Source organism: Nicotiana attenuata, chromosome 7 (assembly GCF_001879085.1).
Source record: "Nicotiana attenuata strain UT chromosome 7, NIATTr2, whole genome shotgun sequence".
Lineage (NCBI taxonomy): Eukaryota > Viridiplantae > Streptophyta > Magnoliopsida > Solanales > Solanaceae > Nicotiana > Nicotiana attenuata.
The window spans coordinates 80,639,136-80,656,992 of NC_031995.1; the positions used below are offsets into that span (position 1 = coordinate 80,639,136).

General features: G+C 36.2%; 2 protein-coding genes across 2 annotated transcripts; both read left to right on the forward strand.

Moving 5' to 3' along the window:
• Positions 2,217-3,164, forward strand: LOC109230191. The gene has a single exon (XM_019395715.1). It carries the CDS (start codon positions 2,217-2,219, stop codon positions 3,162-3,164), a length of 948 nt encoding a protein of 315 aa, XP_019251260.1.
• LOC109230555 lies at positions 12,597-14,141 on the forward strand. The gene has a single exon (XM_019396036.1). The coding sequence runs from the start codon at positions 12,746-12,748 to the stop codon at positions 13,838-13,840; it is 1,095 nt and encodes a 364-aa protein (XP_019251581.1). The 5' UTR covers positions 12,597-12,745; the 3' UTR covers positions 13,841-14,141.

Below are 17,857 nucleotides of genomic sequence, written 5' to 3' on the forward strand. Positions count from 1 at the left end.
GAATCCCATGAATGCTGGAAATATCAAAGGTGAATATGGGCCCATTCACCTGCCATGTATACCACATAAGATGCATCTATGAGATGGTTACATGTGCGATTATTATTAACCCGCAACATGGTGTTTGCGAGGTAACTTGCTCAATAATTTGATTTAGAGCATAATTTCCAGATTTTTTATTCAAGATAGTTCATCTTGATAAGTTGGTTTACATCACAGTTGGTTTAGCAAAATGATTTATTGAGTGCCTCCACTTAATAGCTAAACTATTGCTTATGAGAACAAAGTTATCTATATCAGTTTGATATAGGTTATATACGAAAGTATATTACATTCTCCCCTCACAAGTGGTTCAGGGTCAGGAACCAAATAATTCCATCTTATTATTATTGATGTGCGGTGTATATTTTGATTAACACCATAACGCACAAAGATGGGTTCTCAAAGTTGAGGAAACAAGTTAGTTTTTCTAACATGAGGGGGAGACAAGATACAACAGTTGAGAAAAAGTTACATGGAATGAATTATCATTTATACATCTAGATCCCCGAATAAAATAATATGAACTTGAAGTTCATAAAAGGATAATTCATGTGCAATTTATTGCAAAGCATGCCAGACGCATTTGCTGACCCAAAGAAAGTAACTATATTCTCATTGCAAATGCTCCTATTAAGTCCTAGAAGGACAAAGTCTATGGTACGCTTAAAGCGTATAGACAATCGGTTTCAAATAAACTTCTTGATAAAGAAGATGAGCAAATGATCAAAATGATCATAATAAAGGAGGCAAGTGATCTAGAAGATCACATGACATAACACTTCATAAAATCTCATGAGAGATTCAGGTACCTGAATATATGAATGAAGAGATCTCTATGTTATGTCTTTATGAAAAATAAGGAGGTTGGAACCGATATAAAATGTTTGTCGACGACATCTATAATAGCGCTAAATATATATGAGGATCTTAAGTCTGGAGAAACAATTCAAGTAGAATTTGGTTTCATATGAAAGACATGTAGTTTTGGACCTGCAGTTCAAACACTTGAAAGTATAAAGTCAATGGTATGTGCAATCAGTTTTCGATATCTTATATGTCTAGCATGACATGAAAACTTGATATGCATCTAAAGTCTATTATATGGCTTATATGACTTAACAATCCCTGAAGGATTTAAATTGCTTAAAGCATATAGAATTCATGGTCATGAAGTACTACATCCTCAATGCAATTTGTGCACAAATGTATCTTGCTATAACTATATGCATGATAATATGATAGCAAGAGTTTTCACCTCTATGTGAAGATATTGAACTGACGATTCCAACAAGATCATATGAAGACAATTCATCTCTATCAAGAATGATGATTTCAAGGTGCAATATATTCATTCAAGTTAATATGGCTGATTTGTTTATCAAATATCTACCAAAGATCTTTTGAAGATGGTGCACAAGATTGGAATGCAAATGCTTAAGGATGTGAATTGATGCTCTCATCAGGGGGAGTTAATGCGCGTTGCACTCTTTTTCCCTTACAAGGTTTTGTCCCACTGGGTTTTCCTTGCAAGGTTTTTAATGAGGCAACCAAAAAGCGTATTGTTAGATGTGTGTACTCTTTTTCCTTCTCTATAAATTTTTTCCCACTGGGTTTTATATTAGTTAAGGTTTTAACGAGGCACATTATCTGTTGAATAGACATTCAAGGGGGAGTGTTATAAATAGAATTCTATTTATGGTGAATATCCATATTTAGAGAGATTCTAGGGATTATTACTTGGTGGCTAAGTCACTCTTTCCTTATAAATAGAGGGTTCTATTCCATTGTAATTCATCCTAAAATCCATAAAAATTCTCTCTCCCCCTTTTCCCTGCAATACTTTTCTTCTTCTTTTATTGTTTACGACAAAGAAGATTAAAATTATGGATTATTTGTACATGATTCAAATAAATTTTACTGGGAAATGTGTAGAGATGGCACATTTGGTAACCAAACAACAATCTAATAAGTACTCCTAATAAACAAATAAGGGAATCCACACACCCTAGCAAGATTAAGAGCTGACTTATGAACAGCTGTTGCCTTAATTAGTCATTTAGTCGTTACCCACTTATTCTTTCTCCAGTTCTCCATCATCTGAAATCCTCTTCCAGTTTCAGTCTCTTTTAGTCCCTTTTTTCTATTTTTCCTAAATCAACCAACCATTCAAAAAGATGCATTCAGTTGGTTATAAATACATAATTCTGTGGTTTCTTATTGTTGTTGTGATTGGATCTGAGTCAGTTACTTCAGACTCGTCAGCAAAAAGCTCACTTGATTCTTTACTTCAAGAATATGCTTTCAAGGCATTGAGATTGCCAGAAACTAAAACAGGTACTGCTTATAATGGATCTGTTCCTTCCAATTTGAGTGGGATTAGAATTTCTGCTTTAATGCTTAAAAGAGACAGCTTAAAATGGAGAGGTTATGGTTACTATAATGAATTTTTTATCCCAACTGTGGTTATTGAGGAGCCTTACGTAGAGGATATTGTTCTGGTTTACCAAAACATTGGTGATTATTGGTCCTCATATTATTATTCTTTGCCTGGTTACACTTATCTAGCACCAGTTTTGGGAATCTTAGCTTATGATGCTTCTGATTTGTATGCCATAAATTTACCCGAATTGGATATTTTAGCAATGGATGATCCTATTACTATCAAGTTTCCTTATGTGCAGCCTGCACCAGAGGGATCTTTGCCCAAATGTGTTTATTTCTACTCCAATAATTTGGTCGAATTTGGGGATGTTACAGATGGAAATATTTGTGAGACAAGAATACAAGGCCATTTTGCTATAGTTGTTGAGGTGCCAGTTGCTCCAAGTCCTTCTCCTGCTGCTGATGAAATTGCTCCAAGTCTTCCTCCTACTCCTCATGATGATAATAATGATCATCAAAAGAACAAATCTGAAATATGGATTATTTCATTGGTATCATTTCTAGTTTTTGCTCTGCTCGGAATATTGTTTGTTATTGTAAAAAAGTTTGGATTAATAGAAAAAAGACAGAGGTTGTATGGTTCAGCAGAAGTTGTTGAGCCCTTGTTAGGGAACACTGAGGTGACATTGCCATTGGAAGCTCCAAGTAGACCATTGCTAGAGAACGACTACGTGCTTTAGATCAAATGCATGTCGTAGATTCATGTGTCCTAGTACTCCTTTTTTTGGTTTTGGTGTTTGGTTTCCCACATTGGGATTGGGGGTATCCAAAACCTTTAATTAGCCATGAAAGACTACTTACTATTCCACTACAATTCTCAAAACATCAATTTGAAGCTTACATACAAGGATTTTTTTACATTATTCATGTAATTTAATGTATTATAGTAACAAGTTATTTACTCTATTTTCTAGTCCATCAAATTATGAGTTAATTTAGATTTGTATTCGCTTAATAAAACATGAATGCATATTTAACTGTGGATTATATTTGTTCGATCAACATGACGCTGGGAGTTTCTGTAATTATTATATTGTATAATTGCTATGTTTCCGTAAGCAGTTTCCAAATATACTCTTGGTGAAAGTTTCTGAAAGAAAAAAAAAGTTGTGACTCTCTCTGTTTCCATTTAATTGTTACACTAGTTTTCGCGCACGCGTGTTGCGCGTGTGTCCCATATTAATAATAACAAATTAATATAATATTACTTAAAAATGATATTAGCCATAAAATAAAATCTATAGAAAAAAAATCTTTAAAAATGATCAATGATGATCCTATTTAGTTAATTGATGTTCCGCCAAAATGCATATATTTAACCATTATTGCCTCACATTATAGCACTTTTAATTATCTTTTGAGTATTAATTACATTAATTTGTGCTTAATATTATATTTTTGACTGTGTAGGAAAAAAGCGATGTGAAGATGAAGAAATTTAGAACAAAATTGAATAAAATGCGAAAGAAAAAGAAAGAAAATTAAAAGAATAAAAGAAAGGGGGACACCCTTTGGTGTTTGCCCCCCAAAGTTGAAGACAAGAAGAAATGAGAAATTCAATTCAAAAAGAAATACAAATAGTGAAAGAAGGCAATAAATATACCTGGCATCTGTAGGATTCAAGAGCGAAATTGCAAAATTCACTGGATTTAGCGCTATGCCAGCGCCTCGCGCTGGTCTGGACGCTGTGGTGCACGATTTTTCCTATTTCATTCAGTACAAGGTTATTTCGGCCCTATACGGTTCCAAGTCGTATAAAAGGGGTCCTAAACCTAATTTGGAGGAGATCTAACATATTTTTGGAAGGAGAACACGCCACTTGGGAGGGGAGGGGGGGAGGGGGGGAGACATCACTTTAAGAGGAAAATACACACAAGGAACACTCGGAAGCAAGGATTCTCAATTTTTCTTCATCTTCTCTTCCTTTAACTTTATAGTTTATTAGTTCTAGAGTTGTGGGTGTGTCACGACCTAATTCTCCCTCCGTAAGTTGTCGTGACGGCACCTAGCCTCTACGACTAGGTAAGCATAACAATTATAGAATAATCGAAAATAAAGACATGATCAACAACTAAATTCAATAGATAACTATATAACGGAAAAAATACAGCTTGGCATGTACAAGTGGACCAGCACTCGAGTATAAACAATATTCCAAAAATCCGGTAGTCACAAGTCACAACAGACAATTAAATAACTGATATAGGTGCCGCTTGGCATGTACAATAACCAACTCTCAAGTATACACAAAATTTCCCCAAGACCCGAAACATCACAAGACACAAGTTTCTACGAACTTATCTAACTATTTCTATACGTCAGTAACTAGAAGAAGTAGGGAGAATCAACATAAAATGGGATGGGGGAGGACTCCAAGGTCTGCGGACGCGGATTGATGTACCTTGAAGTCTCCGGAGTGGTAGCAAATACCCAACTAATAGCGGGGCTGGTAGGAGGTACATGGATCTGCACACAAAATATGTGCAGAAGAGTAGCATGAGTACACCACAAATATACCCAGTAAGTGCCAAGCCTAACCTTGGTAGAGTAGTGACGAGGTTAGGTCAGGGCCCTACTGGAATATAATAATTTAAGGTAAAAAAATATAGCAGTATAATAGGAGACTGAAAATTTAAAGAGGAGAAACTACAAAATGATAACAGCACAATACATAGGGATAAACAACAGGGGCGCTCCCGAGATAACATCTCGTAGTTCCAAAAGTAGATGCTCAACAAGGGATCTCCCGAGATACCGTCTCGTAGTCCCAAAAGCAAATATGCAACGGGATCTCCCGAGGTACCGCCTCGTAATCTCAAAAATAAATGTGTAGGGGGATCTCCCGAGGTACTGCCTCGTAGTCCCAAAAGTAAATGTGCAGGGGGTTCTCCTGATGTACCGCCTCGTAGTCTCAAAAATAAATGTGCAGGGGGATCTCCCGAGGTACCGCCTCGCAGTCCCAAAAGTAAATGTGCAGGGGTATCTCCCGATGTACCGCCTCGTAGTCCCAAAAGTAAACACACAGCTCGAAACCGATGGAAACAACAATTAACAGCAAGAACTCTATAGTTTAAGACCGATACAAATTAAGAAAAAACAAGATTTTAACTAAGCATGCTGCACATATTTCAAATAAGCATTTAAGACACATAGACATGCGATATTAGGCTAAATATTATAACTACACATGGTGGTATAACTCAATTAAGATGTAACAGGTTACTACTTAGTAAAAATTGGATATTATAATAATTAACCCGTGTACGCACTCGTCACCTCGCATACACGGCGCTCACATATCACATAAGTATCACAACAGTAGCAAATCCTAAGGGGATTTTCCCCACACAAGGTTAGGCAAGCCACTTACCTCGAACCAAGCTCAATCAATCAATAAGAATGCCCTTTCCTCGATTTTCCGAATCCGAATAGCCTAAATCTAGCCAAAAGAAATTACATACCATAAATATAACTATAAGAAACTAATCTAATTAATGAAATCAAGACTTTAGCAAGAAATTAGAAATTCGCCCCAAAAAGTCGACCCAAGACCACGTCTCAGAATCGGGTAAAAGTTATAAAATATGAACAACCATTCAACCACGAGTTTAACCATACCAAATTCATCAAAATCCGACACCAAGTCGCCACTAAAATCTCCAAAATCAACTCTCCAAATTCCTAGCCTTAAACCCCCAAATTACACCTCAATAACACACCAACAAGGTGGGAAAATTAATGGGGAAACATAACTATTGAAGAAACTTAACCATAAGTGACTTACTTGAAGAATACCTTCGAAATCTCTCTAAAAAATCGCCCAATTCCGAGTTCAAAATGTTAGAAATGGTAAAAATCTCGGAACCCTCGCCTTCGCATCTGCGAACCTTCGCCCGCACCTGCGAGCTCGCATATGTTGTTCCCACTCCGCAGGCGCGATTACACCAGCAACACTCAGACTTCAGCAATCATTCAACTTCAAATCGGTTCTGGGGAGGTTTCGCAATGAGTTGAGATACTTAGTCTCAAGGTTGAAAGCTTAAGTTAAAAAGGTTGACCGGATGTTGACTTGTGTGTAAATGGATCCGGAATGGAGTTTCGATGCTTCTGTTAGCTTCGTTAGGTGATTTTGGACTTATGAGTGTGTCTGGATTGTGATTTGGAGGTCCGTGGTTGAATTAGGCTTGAAATGGCGAAAGTTGAAAATTTAGAAGTTTGACCGAGAGTTGACTTTGTGGTTATTGGGATTGGATTGGGGTTCTGGGAGTTGGAGTAGGTCCGTTGTGTCATTTGTGACTCGTGTGCAAAATTTGAGTTCAACCGGACGTGATTTGATAGATTTCGGCATCGAATGTAGAAATTAGAAGTTCAAAAGTTCATTAGGCTTGAATCAATACAAGATTCATGGTTTTAGCTTTGTTTAATGTGATTTGAGGGCTCGACTAAGTTCATAACGTGTTTTAGGACTTGTTGGTATGTTTGGTTGAGGTCCCAGGGGCCTCGGGTAGATTTCGGATGGTTAACGGATTGGAATTTGGACGTAGAAGATGGCTGAAGCTGCAGAGTTTTGGTGTCCGGTTTCCTTCTTCGCATTCGCGATGGAAGTCCCGTGTTCGTGAAGAGTATCTGGAGGAAATGAAGATTTGTTCTTCATGTTCGCGAATAGGGAACCGAGTTCGCAAAGGTCTGGGGAAGTTGTGCATCGCGAACGTGAGAAGAGAGCCGCGTTCGGGAAGAAGAGAGAGGTAGGTTGGGATCTCACACGTTTGGTATATGCGTTCGCGATAAGGGATTCGCGTTTGCGAAGATTGGGGTCAGTTAGTCATCGCGTTCGCGAGTGGTATCTCGCGTTCGCGTAGGAGGTTTTTAGCAGCAGATTGGTTTGTGCCTCGGGAACACGGGCACCTTCCGCGTTCTCGAAGAAGGGTCATCTGGGCAGATTTTAAATATTTCAAAACGAGGGTTTGAGTTCATAACACAAATTTGATTTTGGGAGCTCGGTTTGAGGCGATTCTTGAGAGTTTTTCAAGGGAGTGATTGAGGTAAGTGATTCTTACTTAGTTTTGGTTAAATTCCATGTTTATATCTTTGATATTAACATTTTATTAGTGATTTGGAAAATTGGGAAAAAATGGAGGAAAGTTTTAAACCGAATTTGGGGATTTGATCGAGATTTCAGTATCGAATTTGAGTAATTTTGGTATGGATGGACTCATGGTTGAATGGGTGCTCGGATTTGTTACTTTTATTGGATTCCGAGACGTCTGCTCGAGGATTGACTTTTGAGTTGACTTTTTGAATTTTGATTAAGGACTTAGTATTTTCTTATGGAATTGATTCCTTTAGCTCGTGTTGATTGTATCGAATTGTTTGTGGCTAGATTCGAGGTATTTGGAGCCCGTTTCGCAAGGCAAGGGCTTATCGGAATAGGGATTTGCATAGTTTAAGGTAAGTAACACTTATAAACTTGGTTCTGAGGGTATGAAATCCCGAATTACGTGTTATGTGCTTGGTGTTAAGGTGACACACATGCTAGGTGATGGACGTGTGGACGTGCACCGCAAGAATTGTGACTTGGTCGATTCCATGGAACAACATAATTGATTAATCTCGTCGTTATCCGTATTTTCATCTTGTGTTAAAGAAATTGAGCTGCAGGCATGTTAGAAATCATGCATAGGCTATGTGTTGGTACTGTAGGGACCAACAGAGGTTGTGTTATATGGTGAGTTAATTTCTAAATTGTCATTTTGTACTCAGTCACAACTTTTATTCCATATTATATCTCAGTCTCCGTTGTCCTTCATTGATACATTATATCTTTGTTTGGACTGATTATCATGATTCTTGAGGGCCCGAGCGACTAAAGAGATTGTTGACTGAGTGAGGCCGAGAGCCTGATTGTGAGAATATTTATGGGAGCGGGCTTCACGCTGCAACATGTTATTTTGATTCATGCCATGATTGGCTTATTATAGAGCTTGGGCTATAATAGCCCCTCCGGAGTCTGCACATCCACAGTGAGCGCAAGTACCTACTGAGTGCGAGTGTCGAGCGCGAGGACCGAGCGACTGAGAGGATTGAGTGGCTGTGAGGATGGAGTGACTGTGAGGAATGAGTGACTGTGAGGTTGGAAAGAAGGGGATGACTGAGTGAGTGATACTCTGAGAGTATGCACATGATCTCATCACTGTTTGTACTTCAGTTAGCATATATAACTGTCATGTAATTACTGAGATGTGCCAAATCCTGTTTCAATTGAACTTGACATGATTTAACTGTTTTGGCTTTAACTGCCGAACTTGAAAGCATGCCTACTTTCTTGTACTGTAATTCTGTAATTGAACTGTACCCGTAAAACTCGTCACTACTTTCAGTCCAATAGTTAGTCTTGTTACTTACTGAGTTGGTTGTACTAAAGCTACACCCTCCACTTTGTGTGCAAATCCAGGCGTTTTCGGAGACGGGGCGTGCTGATTATCTGAGCAGCTTAGTCATTCGGAGATTTCGAGGTAGCTTCCCGGCGTCCGCAGACCTTGACTCTCCTTTCCTATCTTTCGGCTTTCTGTATTTAGTTACATTTTTTTTCTTAGATAATATTTCAGACTTGTGTTGGATAGTCGCTCATGTACTCAGTGACACCCTGGTTTTGGGAACTTCCGTATTGAGTTTCGATCTTTTATTCAGTTTATGAGAGCAAATCATTTAAACTTGTTTTAGTTCATTTTTCATTTAAAAGTGTTGGAAATGTTTGAGTTGTCAGCTTGCCTAGTACCATATTAGGTGCCATTACGACATGTTATGTTTTGGGTCGTGACAGTAGTTTTATCAATTTGACTTTCAATTCTATATTGTAACTAATTTTGTTTTATTTTATTTTTATTTCTCTTACCATCAATATTATTATGTACACTACAAGTGGAGTGGCAAACGGGCGGGTTGGATATGGTTTGGGTCGAAAATGGATAATGAAAAAACAGATAAATTATTCGACCCGACCCATATTTAATACGGATAAAAAACGGGTTAACCGACGGATAATATGGGTAACCATATTATCCATGACTTCTTGCATATGATCACTTTTGGGAGAATTCTTAGTCTCCCTAACTTGAGGAACCCCCAATTTGAGGCTTTACAAATATAAAAGTTAGACCCTTTGGTTATCCATTGGTTACCCATTGATTATCCATTTTCTAAATGGATAATATGGTTCTTATCCATATTTGACCCGTTTTTAAATATTTCATTATCCAATCCATTTTTTAGTGGATAATATGGGTGGTTAACTATTTTCTTTTAACCATTTTGTCACCCCTAACTACAAGTTTTGGATATATGATGAATTTGTAAAATATTTGAATTGAATTTTCTATCTAATTAGTTGATTCAAAAATTTATTTTGTTAAATTAGTTCAAAATTTTAATTATTCGTTCTCAACATTAGAGGAAATAGTTTTTCTTTATTCAAATTCTTAATATTAATTAGATCCTCCTAAGTTTAATATTTAACGTTAACTATATTATTATCCAATAATAATTCTATGCTCAAAGGATAAAAATATTGATATGACATTTCACGTAGAGAATTTTAGTTATTTTTAAAACTTTAAATATTAGAATGATCATTTAAGTATAAAGTTTTTTTCAATGTAAAATCTATTTGTAGAGGATAAAAATATTGACTAACATTTGATTATAATAAATTCTAAAATTTAATTATTTTAACTACTTTATTAGAGTGTAAAAATCCAAAGCCCTCTATGTTTAAGTAAAATGACAAAAAAAAAATGACTACTACTTGAATCATAATGTTTACACACGTTAAAGATACAAAGTTGGGGTGAGATTAATCTGCATAATTAAAATAAGAAACAATTTACTAATAAGTACAGTATTAGTTGATTTCAAAGTCCTAGATATTCGAAAAATAATTAAATAACTATTCCTAGATAGTAGGGAATTAATTAAACGAATGTTCCTAAATATTAGAAAAATAACTAAATAATTATTTTGTCTAGTGTAAACTTTAATTTTAAAGGGTAAAAAAGGTGAACAATATTTTATTAATGGCCTTCGCGCTTATAATATAGTATAAATAGATATAGATAATGATATGAATTAACTATAGTTCAAACTCATCGCTCTATGTTAGGATTTGCCTTGATTTTTTTTCTTAAAGGAAGGAAACAGACCTTACCATAATTGATTTTACTTTTTCATAAAAGGAAAATATAAACTTCTTCCATATCTTGTGGATCCATTTCTTGGAAGAAAAGGTTGTGGAGCTCTATATTTTGAGAATCTCTCATTCATACACAATACATAGCATCCACAATGTAGTCCTTAAGAGAATATTGTTTAGGGAGTGAATGTCCTCTCAAAAGAAATTCTTTTATATTAGTGATAAATCATATGTAGGCTGATTCACCAAATTATAATAAATTATTTATGCTTTATTTAATATATTTTTTCGTGTTGTCTAAATTATCGTCGCCAAGGTAATTTTCTTTGTTAACTTTCGCATGCCGCCTTGTTATTTTTTATCCCAATAAGTGGTATAAGAGATAATGATTCAACGAGATTGAAGACAGGTTTAAGGTGGGTTCAGGTCAAGTTGCGGCCAATTTGACGATAATAAAAATTTTTGTCCAAAAAAAAAAATTATTGTTTGGAGTACTACATGCGAAGACATACTTTCAACCGTATTTTTACCATTCCTATTGCTGCATCTTTACAAAATAAAAACTGTTTTTAACTCATGCTTACTTTAACGCATGAGCTCAAACTTTTAACCTGTTCTAAATTTTAACGCATGAGCTCCAACCGTTAACCCCTTCTTACTTTTAACGCAAGGGCTTTATTTTTAATCTTGCTCACTTTCAACGTAGGGTCCACTTTTAACTCTACTCACTTGTAATGTAGGGCTTCAATATTTTTAATCCTGCTCACTTTTAATCCAGGGCTCTAATTAACCCGTGCTCACTTTTAACCCACAGAACTCTTATTTTAACCAGTATAAATTTTTAGCAATGACAAACAAGAGTGATGAAGATTATATGAAGAAAGCTGATCAAGTATTGTCAAGTTAGTTCCGGCCAAAAGGGAGAATTGTTAGGGTTTGTCCTCATTTTTCTTTTCATATATTTGAATTTTTATTTTCCTTGAAGGAAGGAAAAATACCTTACTATAATTGATTTTACTTTTCATAAAAGAAAAATGAAAAGTAAAATCTATATTTCTTCCATATTTGACAGATCACTTTCTTGGAAAAAAGATTATGGAAGTGTATAAATTGAGGATCCCTCCTTCATACACGATACAATGTACTTCTTAAGAGAGTTTTATTTAGGGGAATACCGTTCTCTCAAGAATTTTCTTTTTGTTTTATCTTAGTGATAAATCATATGTAGACCGATTGACCAAATCATAATAAATTATAATGTCTTATTTAGTATTTTTCTTTTTGTTATCCGATTTATCGACCCAAAAGTTCTTTCACATGACGCCTTCTTGTTTTTTTATCCCAACACTAAAAAATGTGGACTATTTTATTGGGATTTCTAAGGGATATTTAATGTTGCACATATATATCCTTAATAGTTTTGACTAATGTCTTCGAGTCTAGATGTGCTCTATTTAAAATAAGGTTGTCCAGCCTAATCCATGTTAGCCTGCTGGCTTCATTCGGCTAGGTCGAGGGCGGACATGTGAGGCTAAACATTAGAAAAGTTAATAAATATTTTTCTATAGGGAAATAATTATCACTTATCAATCAACTACAGGAAAACATTTTTCTAAACATATTAGAATGGAGAATTGTCTGTTTCTTAAACCAAAAAGCAAGACCGAAATAAATAATAGTAAGAGCAGTAATAAAAAATAAATAATAAAATCACTATTCAGAGCTGACCTTAGATAAAACAGCCACCATGAAGTTCTATGAAGTTGAATACCATAATTCTTATTTGTGTTTTGCTTTTTTATAGTGCTAGAAATCTGCACAGATGGCACATTTGGTAACCAAACAGCAACCTGATATTATTATATAATATGATAAACAAATAAGGGAATCAAACACCGTAGAGTGATTAAGAGCTGACTTAATTTTTAACAGCTGTGCCTTAATTAGTCGTTCACCACTTATTCTTTCTCCAGTTCATCACAAATGTATTCCACCTTCTGAAATCTCATTCTAATTTTAATCTCTTTTAGTCCCTTTTCTCTAGTTTCCACAATTCAAACAAAATTTAGGAAAAGTATGATGCATTCAGTAGGTTATCTATACATAATTATCTGGCTTGTTGTTGTTGCTGTTGTCATTGGATCTGAATCAATTAGTACTTTAGACTCGCCAGCGAAAAGCTCAATTGATTCTTTACTTCAAGAATATGCTTTCAAGGCATTGTCATGGCCAAAAACCAAAACTGGTACTGCTTACAATGGATCTGTTCCTTCCACTTTGGCTGGGATTAAAATTTCAGCTTTGATGCTTAGAAGAGATAGCTTAAAATGGAGAGGTTATGGTTACTTTAATGAATTTATTATCCCAACTGGGATCACTGAGGAGCCTCATGTAACAAGAATTGTTCTGGTTTACCAGAATCTTGGTAATTGGTCCTCATTTTATTATCCTTTGCATGGTTACACTTATCTAACACCAGTTTTGGGTATTTTAGCTTATGATGCAATGGATATGTGTGCCAAAAATAAGCCAGAATTGCAGGTTCATGCTTTGGAATTTCCTATTAATATTAAGTTTAGTAATGTGCAGCCTGCACCAGAGGGGTCTTTGATCATGTGTGTTCATTTTTACTCGAATAATTCAGTCGAATTTGGCAATGTAACAAATGGAAATGGTTGTTCAACTAGAAAACAAGGCCATTTTGGCATAGTTGCTGAGTTGAAAGTTGCTCCTAGTCCTTCTCCTTCTGCTGATGGAAATAATAATCAACTTAGCTCTACAGTGTGGACTATTTCATTGGGATTTGTAGGTTTTGCTTTCTTGGGAATATTATATGTTGTTGCCCAAAAGTTTATATTAGTGGAAAGAAGAGTAGTTTTTGAAGATTCAGCAGCAATAATATTTGAGCCCTTATTGGGGGCAGGGGCAGGGGCAGCTATTGACCAAGCTGAGGTGACATTGCCATTGCCAGAGGAAGGTCCGAGCAGACGTTTGCCGGAGAGCAATTATGCGACTAGACCGTTGCCCGAGAACGACTATGTGCCTCAGATATTAAGCAACTTCAATCAAAAATCTGACGAAGAAGATGCGTTGCCGGAGAACGACTATGAGCCTCAGACAGTCAGCAATTTTGATCAACAAAGTGAAGAAGAAGACGAAGAAGATGCGTAGTGTATGCTCATTTTTCCTGTATTCAAACCACTAGCTTGGTTACAGAGGTACTACTTTTTTTATCACCTTGTATCATATAATCTAATTTAAGGTGCAAATTGAGGTGGCGTGGTGTAACATATATAGTTCCTCAAATTACTTTAATTACCTTGATTATGTGTACGAATTAACAGTATCAGTTATTGCATTGTATTCATTAACTCAAACAAGCATGAAGGTATACTCACTGAGTCCCTGGAGGAGGAAAATTTGTTACCTAAGACAGAATACAATGTTTTATCTGTTGTTCTCCAAGTATACCTTCATGGGTAAGGGTCATATAGCAGGCTGCGCTTGGTCAGAATGGCAGTAGTCTAAGTGAATATAGCCCATAACAAGCAATGGAGTCTTCGCCTCATATATGCTCTTTCTTTACAATGAGTAACCACTCATTCTTCTTTGTTTGTCTTTCATTCTTTTGAGTCTTATAATAATGAAGTTGGCCGGCAAATAAAGGAGGGGAAAGTAAAAGATGAAAAATCCTTTGGTGATATTGGATTACATATAAATTAGTGATTGGAATCAGAGGCGAACTCGGCATTTGAAAGTGGGGCATTACTATCGAATAAAAATTTGAGCAAATGCTAGAGGCGCAACTGAACCCAGATAGCACACTAAAAATTAAGTCGTGCACAAATCGACCAGTGCAGTTGCCTAAGTTTGAATCTTAAAGTGTCAACCAAAATATATACATATGATTTCATATATATACACATTTATACATGCATTTTTTCCAAAATTATCGGGGGTCGGTGACCCTCCTAACCAATGGGTAGGTCAACCTCTGATTGGGATGTAGAATGGAGTTGAAACCAATCCTGATTTAATAATTCACTCTTTATCGTTCACCTCTACTCTTGTAATGACCCGAGCGGTTGTTTGAGTTTTAGCATTTCGTTCTATAATTTGAGATTTCGAGTGGTTTTATATTATGTATTATGACTTGCTTGTACGAGGTTTTGATTTTCGGGTGGTTCAGAATGGATTTGATAGAGTGTTTTTCAATCTGGAAGTTAAGTTGGAAGAGTTGATCAAGGTTTGACTTTTGAGTAACCGACCTCGGATTGGTGATTTGATGATTCTAATATGCTCGTATGGTAATTTTGGACTTGGGCGTATGTTCGGATCTGAATTTGGATGTTCCTAGAAGGTTTTGGCTCTATTTGTTGAAAGTTGGTAATTCGAAGAATTGGAGAGTTCATAGGTTTAACCGAGAGTTGACGTCAGTATTATCGGGCTCCTATTATGGTTTTGAGAGCTTGTATAAGTTTGTTTTGTTGATTGAAACTTGTGTGTAAAGTTTGGTTGTTATCCGGATATTTAAGTGTGATTCGGACGCATCCGGCATATGTTTGAAGATTTGAAAGTTAAGAGAATTATTTGATCTTCGATTCTTGGTTTTGATGTTATCTGTGGTGTTTCGAGTCTTTGGATAATTTTAGAAGATATATTTGGACTTCTTAATATGTATGGACGGGGACCCGGGTGTGATTCGGGGTGGTTTCGGATACTTCGGATGATTTTTGTATTGCTGCTTATGGTTCTTCGCATTTGCGATAAGGAGATCGCAAATGCGACCATCACATTTGCGAGGATGTTGTCGTTTTTGCGACCTGGTTGATCTAGGACGGTCTCTCATTTGTGAGTATGTGAGTCACATTTGCGAATGTGGGCTTTTGATATTTTGTTTGCTTTTGCGATGGTGTTGGTCACTTTTGCGACTGGCAACTGGGGAACTTCACATTTGCAAAGTGTTTGGTCGCATTTGCGACATTGGCTGGGTCAGACGGGATTCGCATTTGCGAGTCTAAGGTTGCTTTTGCGAGGTTCGCATTTGCAAGCCTCTGGTCGCAAATGCAACATCTGCAGCTGGATTTAAGTTATGTATTTCGGGATTTTGAGCTCATTTCTCATATGTTGAACCCTAAGCTTGGAGAGGGGCGATTTCTCATGGATATTTTCATACAATAATTTGGGGTAAGTGATTTCTACCCATATTTGGTATCATTTCAAGAATCTACATAAATTATTATATAGATTTTTGAGATGAAATTTAGGGTTTGCCTACACTTTGAGAAAGTGTATTTTGAGGATTTGAGTACCGATTTGGATTCGGTTTTAGAATCTAATCATTTATTTGGATTCGACAGGTTATGGGTTATCAAATTTTGATATTTGTTCTGGGTTTCAAGCATATGGGCCCGAGGTTGACATTGTTGACCTTTTGAAAATTCTTCAAAGATCAAGGCTTTATTGATTGGGATTACTTCCTATAACTTCCTTGGTTGATAATTGGCTAGATTTAAATCGGTTAGAGGTGATCTCTCAAGAAAACACGATTTTGGAGCTTTTGGACTAGCTCGGATGAGGTAAGTGTCTTGTCTAGATTTGGTTGAGAAAATTTTTCCTATTAATCGATGATGTTTGCTACATGGGAATGTGATGTATATATGAGGAGATGAACGTATATACATGTGCCATGAGTATTCATGCTCCGTGTTGATTCTAGATTACTTTATGCCTTATTTGATTGTGTGTTCTACTTGATTCTATGTATTATTCAATTAATTGACTACTTGAGCATAATAAATCATGCTAGAGCTAATGTGAGGCTAATGGTACCTTATTTTGAGGACGATGAACTATTCTTAGAGAGTGTTGCTTTAGACGTAGTCACACGTATGCTATTAACACACATCCGTACTTGTTATTCTTGTGTTATACCTTTAAATTGAAGTATGACTACTCGAGTTTTCTTACTCACGCTAAAGACTATGAAACGACTTTTGATGCTTATTTAGGACATAATAATTATTTGGATAACGTATTACATGTTCGGTCCATGGTCATACATATATATAGGCATACACCATACCTAGGAATCATCCCTTATATACTCACACACATTCATGCATGGTTATTTCTCAGTCCACGTGCATCATATATGCTTATTTTCCCATTTATATGAATGCATCACTGCATATGATTTTTGGATATGAACTAAGGTGATGGAACGCGATTTTTGCCGTAAGGATATTATCATATTGTTATTGTTAGGGAACGAGGTCTTTGTCATGTGTTTATTGTTGTGGCACGAGGTCTTTGCCATGCAGTTATGCTGATATTGTTATTGTTAGGGCACAAGATCCTTGCCCTATGACTATTGTTATGCACAAGGCTTTATACCGTGCAACGTATTGACACAAATCCATTCCCCTAGGATCGCCCTTTCATGTTTCAGTATTGATGGCGTACACGCGAATTGTGGTACTATGATTGTTATGACAGATTATGATCTGCGGAGTATAAAGGTATCATTTCACTATTGATGTTGTGTAGAGTATAAGGGTGGCATTTTACTGTTGATGTTGTTTGGAGTATAAGGATGGCATTTCACTATTGATGATATTGTGTGGAGTATAATGGTGGCATTTCACTATTGATGATGTTGTGTGGAGTATAATGGTGGTATTTCACTGTTGATATTCGTGTGGCGGTATAAGGGTGGTATTCTTGATCATGCACATGTATTCTTTATATTTGTCATGCATTTTAGATATTTTCATGTTGCACCTAACATGCTATCCTATGCCTCTATTATTATTTGACGATTTGATTATCAAGATGGATTTTACCTATGTTGTAATAACTTGGCCGGTCGTTCTTGTCACACCTCTTTTTTACACATCTACCCCGAAGGATAATGTATAAGGGAGTTTTTCTATTTTAAGTGACATTATTCGAAATGGGATTATTTATTTGATTTAGAGTCGCCACTTGGGATAGGATTGGCTTTTGCTATCCCAAGTCACCGGTTTAACTTGAATCCCAAATCGAGGAAAATTTCGACTTCCCAATTGGAGTCTGCGAACCAGAAATTCTGAATAAGGAATTCTGTTGACCCGAAGGAAGGTGTTAGGCACCCCCGGATCCCGTGGTTCTAGCACGATCGCTTAAATTATTATAATTGGCTAAAAA

Excerpts from the sequence above, each read along its gene's own strand:
- LOC109230191 (XM_019395715.1), top strand. The coding sequence starts at position 2,217 with ATGCATTCAGTTGGTTATAAATACATAATTCTGTGGTTTCTTATTGTT.
- LOC109230555 (XM_019396036.1), top strand. The coding sequence starts at position 12,746 with ATGATGCATTCAGTAGGTTATCTATACATAATTATCTGGCTTGTTGTT.